Source organism: Drosophila guanche, unplaced genomic scaffold, assembly GCF_900245975.1.
Source record: "Drosophila guanche unplaced genomic scaffold, DGUA_6, whole genome shotgun sequence".
In the NCBI taxonomy this organism is placed as follows: domain Eukaryota; kingdom Metazoa; phylum Arthropoda; class Insecta; order Diptera; family Drosophilidae; genus Drosophila; species Drosophila guanche.
The window spans coordinates 5,797,090-5,810,510 of NW_022995746.1; the positions used below are offsets into that span (position 1 = coordinate 5,797,090).

A 13,421-nucleotide genomic window follows, 5' to 3' on the forward strand; every position below is an offset into this window, starting at 1 on the left:
ATATTGCCACATTTTTATAGAAATTTCATTGAAATTTAGTTAGTTTTAATTTGTGTAGGGAACAAATCAAAGCTCTCAGACCCAGCATAATTGTGTGCCATATTTCAATAAACTGAAATGCAGCTCCGCTATCGTGAATATTTATAAATTATAGGTATATATTTTTATGCACACATTTATCCAGCTATCTGTCTTTTTTCTTCATTATTTTTTGGTTGTTTTGTTTTTTTATGACTGCGTCCACGATTTTCTCGACGTTTTGGCGTTGGTTCGGGACAACTGACACGACAGCCAAACAGCAACCAAAATCATTTATTAATTTGTCAAATTCAAGCCAAGAGAGACACACGTTAGGAAATCCACAAACTGGCGGTGGGCTCTGGCTCTGGCTCTGGCTATGATTATTATTATTTTGTGCTGCTGTAGCTGCCGGGTTATAACTAATTCTTGCAGATAAAAAGTGTCATAAGAGTCAGGCGGCCAAGAAGTCAACTGAGAAATCAGTGAAAAATAACTACAAATATACAGCTGTGTGTGTGAGTGTGTGTTGTGTGTGTGTGTGTGTGTGTGTGTGTGTGTGTGTGTGTGTGTTGTGTGTGTTTTGTTGAAGTTTGCTTATAATTATGGCGTGGCTTAATAAATGGTTTTGATGACAGCCTATTGCTGGCTTAAAGATTTATACGAGCCACAGAGGAGGTTGTTGTGTGAGAATTAGCACCTTAAATAAATATGCTAAGTAAAAGCAATAAACTGAAATACATTTAAATAAACCCAAACACCTTTTGGCTCCATTTTTCAAAGCCAAAGAATTACAACCTCTATTTATTCGTCAATTTATAATAATTTCGCATTATTGAAAAATGAAACATCGCTGAGTTTCGATGAGGATTTTCGCAATTGCGAATAAGCCAAAATATTTATTATAATCAGAAAAGCAGCGGTGGCAGGGGCAGACAATGGGGCAGAGAGTCAGGCAACGTGCAACAACGGACAACACAATTTATTACATTTTATGTGCCGCATTAACCGCGCGGAGATGGAGATGTGATCCTCGTTTTGTTTCTTGACTCTTCCGGGGGTTGTGGGGCAACATCTTCGTTTTTTTTTTCTTTTCCTTTGGTTTTGGGTTGCAACGTGAGCTTGCCTCATGGCCCACCCCGCGACACAATGGAGGAGAGAGGTGTCGTGGCCCCACTACCGCCATATTGGTACTACATCTATATATTTATTTGTATATTTATTTATACATGTGGACAGTTGGTGGGGTTTTTTTCTGGTTGAGCATTTCTAATTAAGACATTCGATATGGAGGAGGCTTGCGTGTGGAACGCAAGACAATTGGGCAACAAACGGCAGCAGCAACTTATGAATCTTCTCATATCTGAGAGAGCCTGAGACAGTGGCAGATATTTGGCATTTCACCAACCATTTAGCATTAAGCGCACCCCAGAGACATGCCACGCAGAGTGGCATTCACGCCTGGCTTCCCTTTCGAGCAGAGATTCTAAATTGCTAAAAAGACCTTTTCCTTTTTTTTTTCTTGTATCCTAATTGCAGGTGCAGCAGCAATAAACGCAGGAGGAGCAGCAGCCAGTCAGCAGCCGTCGCCCCGCAAGTCGAAACTTCTTGTTGAGCGTAAAATCGGGAAAACTGACAGCAACACTGACAGCACAACAGCAACAACAGAAGCGATAGCAACATCTGCACCAGCAACAATTGCAGTTGCAGCAACAAAAGGAGTAACAACAGCAACAACAGCAGCAGCCTCAGCAGCAGCAATCCATACCACAAAACTCAGCCACGTGAGGCTTAATAACCCAGCGACAACAAGCATGTTACTTTTGCAACCCAATGTAAGTTTATAGATAGCAAAAATATGTGCTGCAATATCATGGGAAAATGTCATAAATAGTAAAGGAAAACCGAACATTTGTAGCCAAAAAATAGCTGAAAAATTGTCTCCTTTTATCTATGGAATAAAAGTATACCTGAAGAAACATAAAATATCTGAAGAAGAACTGCTTCCACTTAACATTTAATTAGTGCTAAAAAAGGAAATCCTCCACTTGTAATCTATACATTTATTTACAACCCAAAATCTTACCAATTTCCAAGGGATTCCAATTTCATCTCCCGCTGGGATATCTATTTAGGAGAAAAACCCAAACATCCTGAGCGTAAAGTGTGCAAAAATGTTATGCAAATTGCAAGCAGATGAATGGCAACGATAATTGCCAGCTGCGAAGAGTTAAGTGGAGTCAACACCACACCACACCACACCCCATGAGCAGCCGCCACAAAGCAAACAATTAGATGTCCATTGTGAGGGGGAAACACTGGCTTTGTTGTGTGTTTGGGAAAATCATAAAACCATAACCAATTAGGAGAACATGCGAAAGAGTTTTTCCAGCGTTGGGCTTAAGGGTGGGCTCTAGGCATAGCCGAACCAATGGGAGTTGCTCTGGGAAATGCGCATGTCCTGAGGGAAAGTTTGGACTCCGCCAATCCATACGAGCAGACATATCAGAAGTACTTTTATAAGCTAGTATTCAGTTACTTATTCAGTCGACTGTCGACTGTCTATCGTTGCAGAGCTCCTTTAGTTCACTGTCGCCCTTTGATAATTTCTCCACGCAATCCGCGACGACGAGTACAACGTCGTCGGTAACCGCTGCAGCGGGACATCATCATCTACAGCAGCAGCAACATTTGCAGCAGCAGCAACATCTCCAGCAGGAACATCTACAGCAACATCAGCAGCAGCAACATTTGCAGCAGCAGCAGCAGATCCTCAATACCCAACAACAACAACACCTGCTGAAAACCGAATCACTGCTCTCCCATGAGGAGGATCAGTTGATAAGCAACCTGAACGACGTGGCCGGATCGCACAGTGAACTGTTCTCGGATCTCTTCTTCCCCTCGGACTCGAACAACTCGCTGCTGTCGCCAACGACCAGCGGCTATCCGGATAATCCCTCCGGCGAGGATCTAACCAGCTCCATTGAGAATCTCACGAAGCTCACGTGCCTGCGCGACAAGCGACTCTCCTCCATTCCCGAGCAGCAGCTCAGCTCCGAGCAGGAGCAACAGCTCTGTCTGCTCAGCCTACGCTCCAGCAGTGATCCAGCCATCGCCCTACACGCCCAACAGCAGCAGCAACAGCAGCCACTGCAGCAGCAGCAGCAACAGCTCTCCCAGCAGCAATCCGGTTCCGGCCAACTCCAGCTGATCTCGCCCATTGGTGGGCCACTGTCCTGCGGCAGCAGCCTGCCCAGCTTCCAGGAGACCTACTCCCTCAAGTACAACAGCAGCAGCGGCAGCAGTCCCCAGCAGGCCTCCTCCTCCTCCACGGCCGCAGCCACGCCCACTGACCAAGTGCTGACACTCAAAATGGACGAGGACTGCTTCCCGCTGACGAGTGCCGCTGAGGTTATGTCGGGTTGGAATGCCAGTCCGGCACCAGCTCCCGCCCAGCTCCAGCAGCTGCACACGCTGCAGACACAGTCGCAGATGTCGCACTCCCATCCGCATCCCAACAGCAGCAGCAGCGGCAGCAACAACAACAACGGGGGAAGTAGTGGCTACAACTACCACGGACACTTCAATGCAGTGAATGCCAGCGCCAATCTATCGCCAAGCTCCTCGGCCAGTTCCCTCTATGAGTATAACGGGGTATCCGCCTCCGATAATTTCTACGGACAGCAGCAGCAACAACAGCAGCAGCAGCCCAACTATCATGTGAGTACAAAAGAGAAATGGTTAAGTATATAAGAAAAACAGAAGAGTACTTAAACCCTGGACATTCATGCATATGTAATGTTAATTTGATTTGCACGTGCATACAAGTAAATTCGAAGAGAGCGGCTGCAAGCTCTCTTGAAAGTTTGCTCCAAAGAGAGCGCGCTCTTGATCCACCCCCACCCCGCTCTGCAAAAGTTCTCACTAATGCACGTCCAGCTTTATGCGTGGCTCACACATGCAAGCGTAATTCTATTTTTAGATTTGTAAGCTCTAACCAGGCCGCGCTTAGTCGCTTTTTGTTGTACGCATAAAAATCATCCTAAAACTAATCTCCGAGATCATCCTGAAAGCTAAAAATCGATTAGCAGTTGGCAGATTCAAGACCTACTTCCCTCCCAACTAATCCAATCTTCTATTCTCTCTCTCTTTTACCCCCCGCAGAACTACAACTCACACAATGGCGAACGCTACTCTTTGCCCACCTTTCCCACCATTTCGGAACTGGCAGCGGCCACAGCCGCTGTGGAGGCAGCGGCAGCAGCTTCCATTTCCGCTTCTGTGGGGCCCACACCCGTGCGTCGTTCCTCGTTGCCCGTGCAGCGTACAGTCTCTCCCGCGGGCAGCTCCGCCCAGAGTCCCAAGCTGGCCAAAATCACGCTGGGGCAGCGGCATCATGCCCATGCACATCCGCTGCAGCTGAGTTCGGCGCCCAATTCGGCGGCCAGCTCGCCGGCGAGTGCCGCTGGGGCAGATCTCCAGGCGGGACGACTGCTCCAGGCGGCCTCCCAGCTGTGCGCCGTTTGCGGGGACACCGCCGCCTGCCAGCATTACGGAGTGCGCACCTGTGAGGGTTGCAAGGGATTCTTCAAGCGCACCGTGCAGAAGGGCTCCAAGTATGTGTGCCTGGCGGACAAGATGTGCCCCGTGGACAAGCGGCGACGCAATCGATGTCAGTTCTGTCGCTTCCAGAAGTGTCTGGTCGTCGGCATGGTCAAGGAGGTGGTGCGCACGGACTCCCTGAAAGGACGTCGTGGACGGCTGCCCTCCAAGCCGAAATCCCCGCAAGAGTCGCCCCCATCGCCACCCATTTCGCTGATAACTGCTTTAGTGCGAAGTCATGTGGACACGACGCCCGATCCCTCATGCCTGGACTACACCCACTACGAGGAGCCATCGATGAGTGAGGCGGACAAGGTGCAGCAATTCTATCATTTGCTGACCACTTCGGTGGATGTCATCAGGCAGTTTGCGGAGAAGATACCCGGCTTCTTGGATCTCACGCCCGACGACCAGGAGCTGCTCTTTCAGTCCGCCTCCCTGGAGCTGTTCGTCCTGCGGCTGTCCTATCGCGCACGCAGCGACGACACCAAAATGATCTTCTGCAATGGCACGGTGCTGCATCGCAGTCAGTGCCAGCGATCGTTTGGCGAGTGGCTGAACGACATCATGGACTTTAGTCGAAGTTTGCACAGTCTCGAGATTGACATATCAGCGTTTGCGTGTCTCTGCGCACTCACACTGATCACAGGTAAGGCTTACAGCCAAAACCCAAAGCGAGTTCTTTGCTGATAAATAAATTCCTTTGCTCCCCCTAGAACGCCATGGCCTGCGTGAGCCCAAGAAAGTGGAGCAGCTGCAGATGAAAATCATTGGCAGTCTGCGCGATCATGTCACCTACAATGCCGAGGCCCAAAAGAAGCAGCACTACTTCAGCCGACTGCTGGGCAAACTTCCAGAGCTGCGCTCCCTCAGCGTTCAGGGACTGCAGCGGATTTTCTACTTGAAGCTGGAGGATCTGGTGCCAGCGCCAGCACTCATTGAGAACATGTTCGTCGCCACATTGCCCTTCTAGGCAGTCCAAAAACCACAAACCACAACACACAACACACAACATTGCTTCCTTCAACATAGAAACTAAGTTACAGCCACTAAGAACTAGGTAAACCATAACTAGCTTTAGTAGAAAACCCCCCAATAAATAAATCTAAACAAAAAACTTGGGCCCAGTGCAAGCCAGTATGCAGCCAGACAGCCATATCGGTAGTTCGAGGATAGACAGGCCATCCATTGGATAATTACGTGCATGAATATTTGAAGAAGTCCATACCATGGCCGGCTGGCTGGCTCGGCTCGGCTCGACTTCGTGTCAGCGCCAAGGAAATTACAACTTGTTGACGTTAATTGTTCAAATTGTTTAATTTCAACTGTCAAAATCAATAGGCAGGCACGCACTCGGCACAAGTCCAAGCAGCTACTTCAATGGAAACACTTTTCTCCCAATCTCAACCCTTTTGCCGACTCAACTCAACTCAACTCAAAGCTACTTGCTCAACATGCAGACGGACACCAAACGGACACCGAACGGACACTCTTGCCTTTTATCTTTGCTAACTTCTAGTCAATTGTTTTAAGCGTTACACAATTAGATTTGTAGGATTATTATTTGTTTATATATAGTTTATATTAGAAGGAGTTCCCTCCAGAGTAACTCAGAGTAAAACTAGCAAATAGTTGAATGGCCATAAATTGGATACTTTCTGAACAATTCTGCCGCAATTCTCTTGCCTTTCTCTTTAGAGTTTCGAATCAGTTTAGAATTTTTGGCAAATCTCAACTATCATATCATGTAGCAATGCCATGCTTGCCCTCCAGCTAAGATAAAACCCCCCATAAGCCCCAACCAAGTATTTGTGTAAATTCTACAATAAGTGTGCTAAAACTTGACCCACATTTAGGGTTACAGTTTAGCCATAGAGACTTAGACTTAGGAATAGCATTTAAGTTCAACTTTTTCGTTCAACTTATCGATGGGCACTCAACCAGTGCACAAAATGAGAGTTTAAGTACCTTTTTGTGATGATTGTGTCTGACACAGAGAGTTGCACACAAACACACAAATCTAGCAAAAATAAGTACACAAATCTAACTGTTAATCTCTAGGCATATAAGTACTAAGTATTCCCCCGTATCTGTACCGATAAAAAACTATACAAAATGTGAAACCCTACCTAATCTTAGCCACTCCAAAACTGAGTTCTCAAAGAAAAGGCGAATGGATGGAATGGATTATCTCTCTATCTATCGATCGATCGATCGATCGATTCATTTGTTCACTCTCTACTTATTTCGATAGGAAAACCCCCCTCTATGTGATTTTGTGATAGATTGGCATTGAACTCTAAATATATGTCTATAGTACATATACAAATACATGCATAAATATACATAGATACTATACATATATATATATATTTTTATGTCTAACTTTTGTATGGTTTATTTTATACGTACAACTTTTTCTTTGATAGCAAAACAAAACAAAACAAACAACAAAATAACGATCCCTAGCTAGCAAATAATAATAATATATTATAAAGTACATGCAACAGCCCTCAGCAGATGAAACAATTTCCAAATTAATGTTTTGTATTAGAGGAAAACCCCCCCGTTTTTCTATGTGTAAAATTCAAGACTTTTATAACTAAATTGCATGAATATGAATCAACATATCTCTTCTATTGGCATGCCTATACGCTAACCATACAATTTAGATAGACCATTAATAAATTATTGCAGACGAGACAACTAGATTTTGTACGAATCTTTAGGAAGGAGAAGATAAAACTAAGTATAAACCATGATCTGCATGCGGCTAAGCTGAAGCTATACATATACACTTACATTTATGCATAAGAACATTTACATTACATTTTGCATGACAAAGTTGACAAGTTTTAGACATGTAAGGACATTAAGCACTTTGAATAAACTACAACTAAAAGAAGAAAACTACACAAAAAAAACTGAAACTTGTAACGGTTAGGAAAACGGTTAGGGAATAAAACAGGATAAAACACACACAAAAAAGGAACAAGTTAGGTGACCAATAAGGGCGACGTAAGTTAGGTTCGGGTTCGAAACCCACAAAATGATGCCATTTTATAGCCGTTACAAACAATGCACCACATAATACATATACATATACATATATATATGATATATACTAGTTATAGGAAACCTACTTTGTACCTACACAAAAGAAAGAGAAACCTACATGAAACCTTTCATACATACTACGACTATATACAGATATATTTTGAATAGAGAAACGAAATTACAACTTTTACAAGTTCATTCTGGCACAAAAATATTTAAAGCCACAACCGGAACATAGCATATACACATATATTTTGGGTTAATTGTTCTTTTTGTAATTTTATATCGCATGGTGAATTTCATATTTTTGAGATCAAGTTGCAACCAACCGTAAAACGTGAAATTTTTCGATAAAACAAACGATTTTAAATGAAAGTAAACAACTTTTGAAACATTGCTATAGAAGTGTAAATGTATATTTTGAAATAAATCTACACCGCAGATAGATAGATGGTTTATGTATATATTTTATCATATAAGAGTTCAGATTTAAGCTAGAAGCAGCGCATAAAGCTTTATCTAAACAACAAATTGGCACAAATTAAATTTAAAGCAGATCAGTTAGAAGGCTTTTCGAAAGATAATGTTATACATAATTGATACACCCTCAGATAGAGACCCACACACAACAGAGATAACTTAAGCTACATTAAAGGGAAAAATCCTAACCTAAAGATGCTATAAGTATACAGTTAAAGCAGATATATAAATGTGCGTATATGCTATATAGTATGTATATTTTTTGTATGCTTTCAAGTCTTAAGTATCCAACAAAAACAAACAATATGCATCTGAATGTTATGATATATGTGGACACAGTGTATATCGGGCAATTCAATTAACTCTGCAAAGCAAATCATTTCATTTCGAACTACATTTATATATGTAAAAAATAAAAACTGTAAGCCTACAAGTTAATAAACACAAAAGAAACATTTTTTCTATATCTGTCTTTTAAAAACAAATTAGTTATATACAAACCAAAACGTATTTACATAAATGTATACAAAACACAAATCGTATATTTTAATTGGTTTGAAATAAAACAACTAAATCAATTGAATTGCTAACTGGAAAGTGTTTGTAAAAACATTATCTCTGTTTGGACTTTATTTTCTTATTCTAGTCTTATTCCTGAGTCTTTTCTTAGGGTTTATATTGCCTTTTGTGCTTTATCTTTGGATATATATACATAACTTGACTTATGACTAGTCTAATTGTGGCTTCGAATTCGAATTAGCAGTCTTATTTACAGTTAGGAGTCATATGGCTTAAACTAGGGCTCGGCACGGCACTTGGAAATTATAAAAATCGTTTTATAAAAATATATAGAAATGATAAAAATCTCTAAAGAGATTTGTACTATTTCCAAGTCCGTTTACGAACATTTTGCGATAGTTTCGCTTTGCTCTCGTCTTGTGGTCCATTGGGTTGTGCAGGCTCTGCCGCTGCGCTGCCGACACGTACACGCGTGTATAACAGTTTTTCACACCACTACCAATGCACCGTTAAACATACACACGCAGATAGCCATCAATGGACTCGCGGCAAATGGGACAAGCGGAGCTCAAGTCCGTGTACCTTAACATCTGCTCAGAGCACTCTGTGCATAGGCACAGATGACGGCAGGGCAGGATTACAATGTTGGTGCGACGCTCCATGCACACCACACAGGCGCCGCTGCTGGGTGTAACGCCATCGTTGTTGGCTGGCTTGGAACCAACTCTCCACATTCGGCTCAGCTGGTGCGCTGTCCACAGATAAGCGCTCAGCGTTTTCCGTCTGAGCTCTGTGCGGGTCCGCTGCAGTAGGTAGATGAGCAGCAGGTACACGTAGCGTCGGAACATGTAGAGAACGAGCAGCAGGGCGACGCCAATCGACAGATGGAACAGACTGTAGACTAGACGCCAGCCGCGGGCCAGAATCGTGTCCACCACAAAGGCCAGTACATAGTCGAGAATGGTGATAATTGCACGCGGTAGCAGCATTAGCAGCCACAGTACCACTGTGCCCAGGCCTTCCAGCAGGCCACAAAAGTAAGAGCCGCAGGATAGAAAGAAAGCTGTTGTATTCAGCAAGCCATCACGTGTGCCGCCCTGCAAGTAGTTCACCACATCCACAATGTTGTTGTGCAGCTTGTTGTAAAAGTGACGGAGCTCGCAGCCGGTGCATTTCATGAAATGCCAGGCACGGATACCGCCCTCCACAAGGCAATAGCCTATGAAACAGCTGCCCCACAGAAAGTAGTACACGAAGTTCGCAATTGCATGTATGCCATTAGCCAGTAGATCCAGCAAGTATAGCATGGCTTAATTTCATACGAACAGATCAAATTTTAACAAAATTCAAACAAAACAAAAATCAAAACATTGACGCCGGTGTGACCGCGGAATTATCGATAAAGTATAAAATCAGACCCTCAAAAATATACCATCTCGTTTTAAAAATATACCGTCGTCTTAAGTCATATTCCACGATGTTGATGTTCTATTTGCTATTACTAGCTTGCAAAAACATTAAAAACTGAAACAATAATTGAATCCGATTGAAGAATATATTTTGGTTATTATAAGTACTTCTTTTTGTTAGACTGTGTACTTTATGTTCTTATATTTTAAAAATTTGTATTTGAATTTTTCATATATTGGATACATTTGTGTTCTACAATCTCTCACACGAAAGCGCCCTGACGTTTAAATTAAGCCGCCTGGTCTAATTGTTTTTGTGAATATTAAGTTTATCCGTCTAATCATTGTGTATGTAAAAATTACAAAACGGTTTACCGTTTCGTCCACCCCGCCCTGCTAGAGTGGGAAATTGTCCATGGTCTTGTGGTGCGTGTCTTGGATAAGGGACATTGTTCCCCTTCAGTAAATGGGAATTTATCGTGACCAACTTTTGTCAACTGCTAAAATAATTGTTTCCATAGGAAAATGCTCTTAAAAATGCTTAAAAACCTAATAAAAACTCTGCCATTATATGCATGTATTGCATGTATTTAATGTAGCCTTATAGTTTATATATATTAAGCCTCTTTGTTAAATATTTAAAGCTAACTTGCCTCCAGGCTGCCATTTGTGATGCCCAATTTGCTCAGAAAAGTAATTAATTCGCTGTTTTTCCTCATGACAGCCATCACCTCTTGCTGCTGCTGCTGCATCTCGCGTAGCGTGTTCCGCTCCTTGAGCTTCAGCAGCTGTATATTGTTGTGCATTGTGTTTGTGTCCCCATCCAGATTCTGTTCTGTTTTGATGTGATAGAGCTCATCCCGTATGCCATTTAGCTTACGCTCGCAATCCCTGACATCCTTCTCGAGTATCTGTGTCTTTAGGTACACCGTTTGCGCCAGCTTATACCAATCGGCCAGGCACTCGGCTATCTGTGCCACCGCTGGATTCACATTGTCCAAGAGCAACGCCTTCAGCCGCTTGCCATTGTGATCCACTTTGATCTTCTCCAGCGCATGGAACTGCTCATCGTTGTAGGTGAGCGTGCGTGTGGCACGATCACGAAGCAAATGCTGCCACGAGTCGCGCAGTCGCTCCACAAGATACTTGGCCTGAGCGCTGGCACGCGTTCGGCAGGGACACTTTTTGCCATGCATCGACGAGGCCCATTGGTCGCTAAATGGAAGAGGAATATCCAAGGTTATATTTCGACGGGTCAGCTTTAGTCTGCCACTCACTTGAGCTCATCGTCCTGCACAAAATGCTTGTGCATTTGTGTGATGACATCGGCGGCGCCATCAAAGTCGTTCTTGACATTTTTTAAGGTCTTCAGCAGGTTCTTCAGCTCCTGATCGCTCTTGGACTGCGGAAGAGATGAACAAATTGCTTGAAGTAATGTCTAGAAAAAAAAACACGAAAGCCATCACCCACCTTGGCTGTGCTTTGGACCACATCCGCATAATCAATCACTGTGGACAGAAGGTTGTCAAAGCTCTCAGTTTTTCTGCAAAAGAATCAGGAGAAGACATGAAATAAAGCACTGCCAAATCAATCTTCCCTTAACTCACTTCCTTAGCAGCGTAATTGTCGTAATGAGCATCTCCACGAAATGCTCCACACCCTTCTTGATGAGTATATCCATGGAGGTGAAGATGTCCACGCGTCGCTTGCACTCGTGTCCCACGCTGCAGGCTGCCTTGGCCAGGCTGGCATCGTTCTCCACGGACACGTTCGGGGGAAACACTGGGAACTTGGGCAAATCCAATTGCTGTGGCAGCTGCACATTATTATCATCGTTGCTGTAGAGGAATATGGGCTGCTCTGTCGTTGTGGCGGGAAATGCTTTAGCTGTGGGTGAAATTTCTCAGAGAAAATGCAAACCAAGAGCAGGTTCGATGCCTACCAATAGTGCGGGGTGTAACCTTCTTCTCCAAATGCTCGTTGTTGAACAGCAGAATCTGCTTCTCCAGCGGCACCTCTGTCTGTAGGAAGATGCGCTCCCGAAAGTTGTCAATCTGCTCCTCAGGCTCGAGGAATACCTCCACAGAACTGGTTCGATTCGTGTAGAACACGTGAATGACTCGCTTGCGCAGGATGAGAGTCACCTCGTGGAAGAATCTATCAAAGGACCAAGTCTTTTCGCGATTCTCCTCCAGCAGGCCAGCCAGCAGCGGCGTCACCAGTGTCTTCAGACCCTGCGAGAGATGCGCATGCGGTGGCAGCGTTGTGGACCACTCTATGGGTCCATTCTCCGACAGCTGTGTGCCGGAGATGACACCCGAAGCCTTCTTTGTGGTGATTTGATGCATTGTCTCCCGATTTTTGCGACCGCCAAAGGGTCGAAAGGGCAGATTGCCCGTCGCCACGTGGTAGAGCGTCACACCAATCGACCAGAGATCCACATTGGCGGTGAACGAGCGCTGGATGGACTTGCGCAGCACAGCGCGCTCGTAGAGATCAGGATGCAGATACTCCTCGGTGCCGTAGAGCGAGGCAAAGGGCTGATTGTCCTCCAGTTCGCGTGCAGCACCAAAGTCCGTCAGCTTGTAGATGGTTTGGCCATCCTCCGATATGAATTTCATTATGTTGCCGGGCTTGAGATCGCGATGAACCAATTTGTTGTCTCGCAGATGCTTCATTCCCGCACAGAGATGCTCCAGGACGAGCAGGAACTCGTGTTCGGGCAGGCCGTAGCAGTTCTCTGGGTCGTCCAGTATGTTGAACAGACTGCCGCCGGTGCACAGCTCCATGACAATCACCTTGCCACGTCCCTCCTGATCCTCCTCGATGGCCAGCAGCTTCACAATGTTCTCGTGGTTCACCTTCTTGAGAGCCTCGAATTCGCGCATCTGGACATCAGCCGGTCGCATATGGCTGTATGGATTGAAGGTCTTCACGGCCACCGATTCGCCCGTAATCTTGTTGACTCCCTGCGTGAGATGGCGGAAAATGGGGGTCAAACAATAGGAAAAGTGGTCAATGGGAGTAGAGTGACGCATTCTCACCTGAAAAACAGAGCCGGTGGCGCCCTTGCCCAGCACGCTGGTGGTGCACCACACATAGCTCACCGAGCCACGCAGAAACGACATGCTTTCAATTTGTTTTTATACAATTTCTTTGTTTTTCTGCATCGGAATCTACGAATTTTCTGCTGTAGGGATGGTAATTGATTGATATGTTCATAAATCTATGGGTATTTTTGTGCGATAAACGGAACTCATCGGCGTCTATTGTGAAAAGTTATGGAAAACGATCGGTTCAACGATGATTTAGTGCGATGAGCCAATCGATAGA

General features: G+C 44.5%; 3 protein-coding genes across 4 annotated transcripts; 1 reads left to right on the forward strand and 2 right to left on the reverse strand.

Annotated features, from left to right (window-relative positions):
* Positions 1–1,559: 1,559 nt before the first annotated feature.
* Positions 1,560–5,727, forward strand: LOC117582093 (probable nuclear hormone receptor HR38). The gene is made up of 4 exons (XM_034269656.1): positions 1,560–1,853; positions 2,593–3,741; positions 4,186–5,272; positions 5,340–5,727. Exons 1-4 carry the CDS (start codon positions 1,833–1,835, stop codon positions 5,594–5,596), a joined length of 2,514 nt encoding a protein of 837 aa, XP_034125547.1. The 5' UTR covers positions 1,560–1,832; the 3' UTR covers positions 5,597–5,727.
* Positions 5,728–8,451: 2,724 nt separating this feature from the next.
* Positions 8,452–10,064, reverse strand: LOC117582370 (E3 ubiquitin-protein ligase SPL1). The gene has a single exon (XM_034270030.1). The coding sequence runs from the start codon at positions 9,984–9,986 to the stop codon at positions 9,189–9,191; it is 798 nt and encodes a 265-aa protein (XP_034125921.1). The 5' UTR covers positions 9,987–10,064; the 3' UTR covers positions 8,452–9,188.
* Positions 10,065–10,655: 591 nt separating this feature from the next.
* LOC117582117 (serine/threonine-protein kinase TBK1) lies at positions 10,656–13,290 on the reverse strand. 2 transcript variants are annotated; one of them, XM_034269691.1, is made up of 6 exons: positions 13,133–13,290; positions 12,031–13,057; positions 11,696–11,975; positions 11,559–11,631; positions 11,366–11,490; positions 10,656–11,303 (listed from the first exon to the last, which is right to left on the reverse strand). In XM_034269691.1, the coding sequence occupies exons 1-6, from the start codon at positions 13,214–13,216 to the stop codon at positions 10,733–10,735; spliced, it is 2,160 nt and encodes a 719-aa protein (XP_034125582.1). In that variant the 5' UTR covers positions 13,217–13,290; the 3' UTR covers positions 10,656–10,732. The 2 variants fall into 2 exon arrangements, with proteins under 2 accessions (XP_034125582.1, XP_034125583.1); XM_034269692.1 differs by lacking the exons at positions 10,656–11,303; positions 11,366–11,490 and having other exon boundaries at positions 11,566–11,631; positions 11,692–11,975.
* Positions 13,291–13,421: the final 131 nt, after the last annotated feature.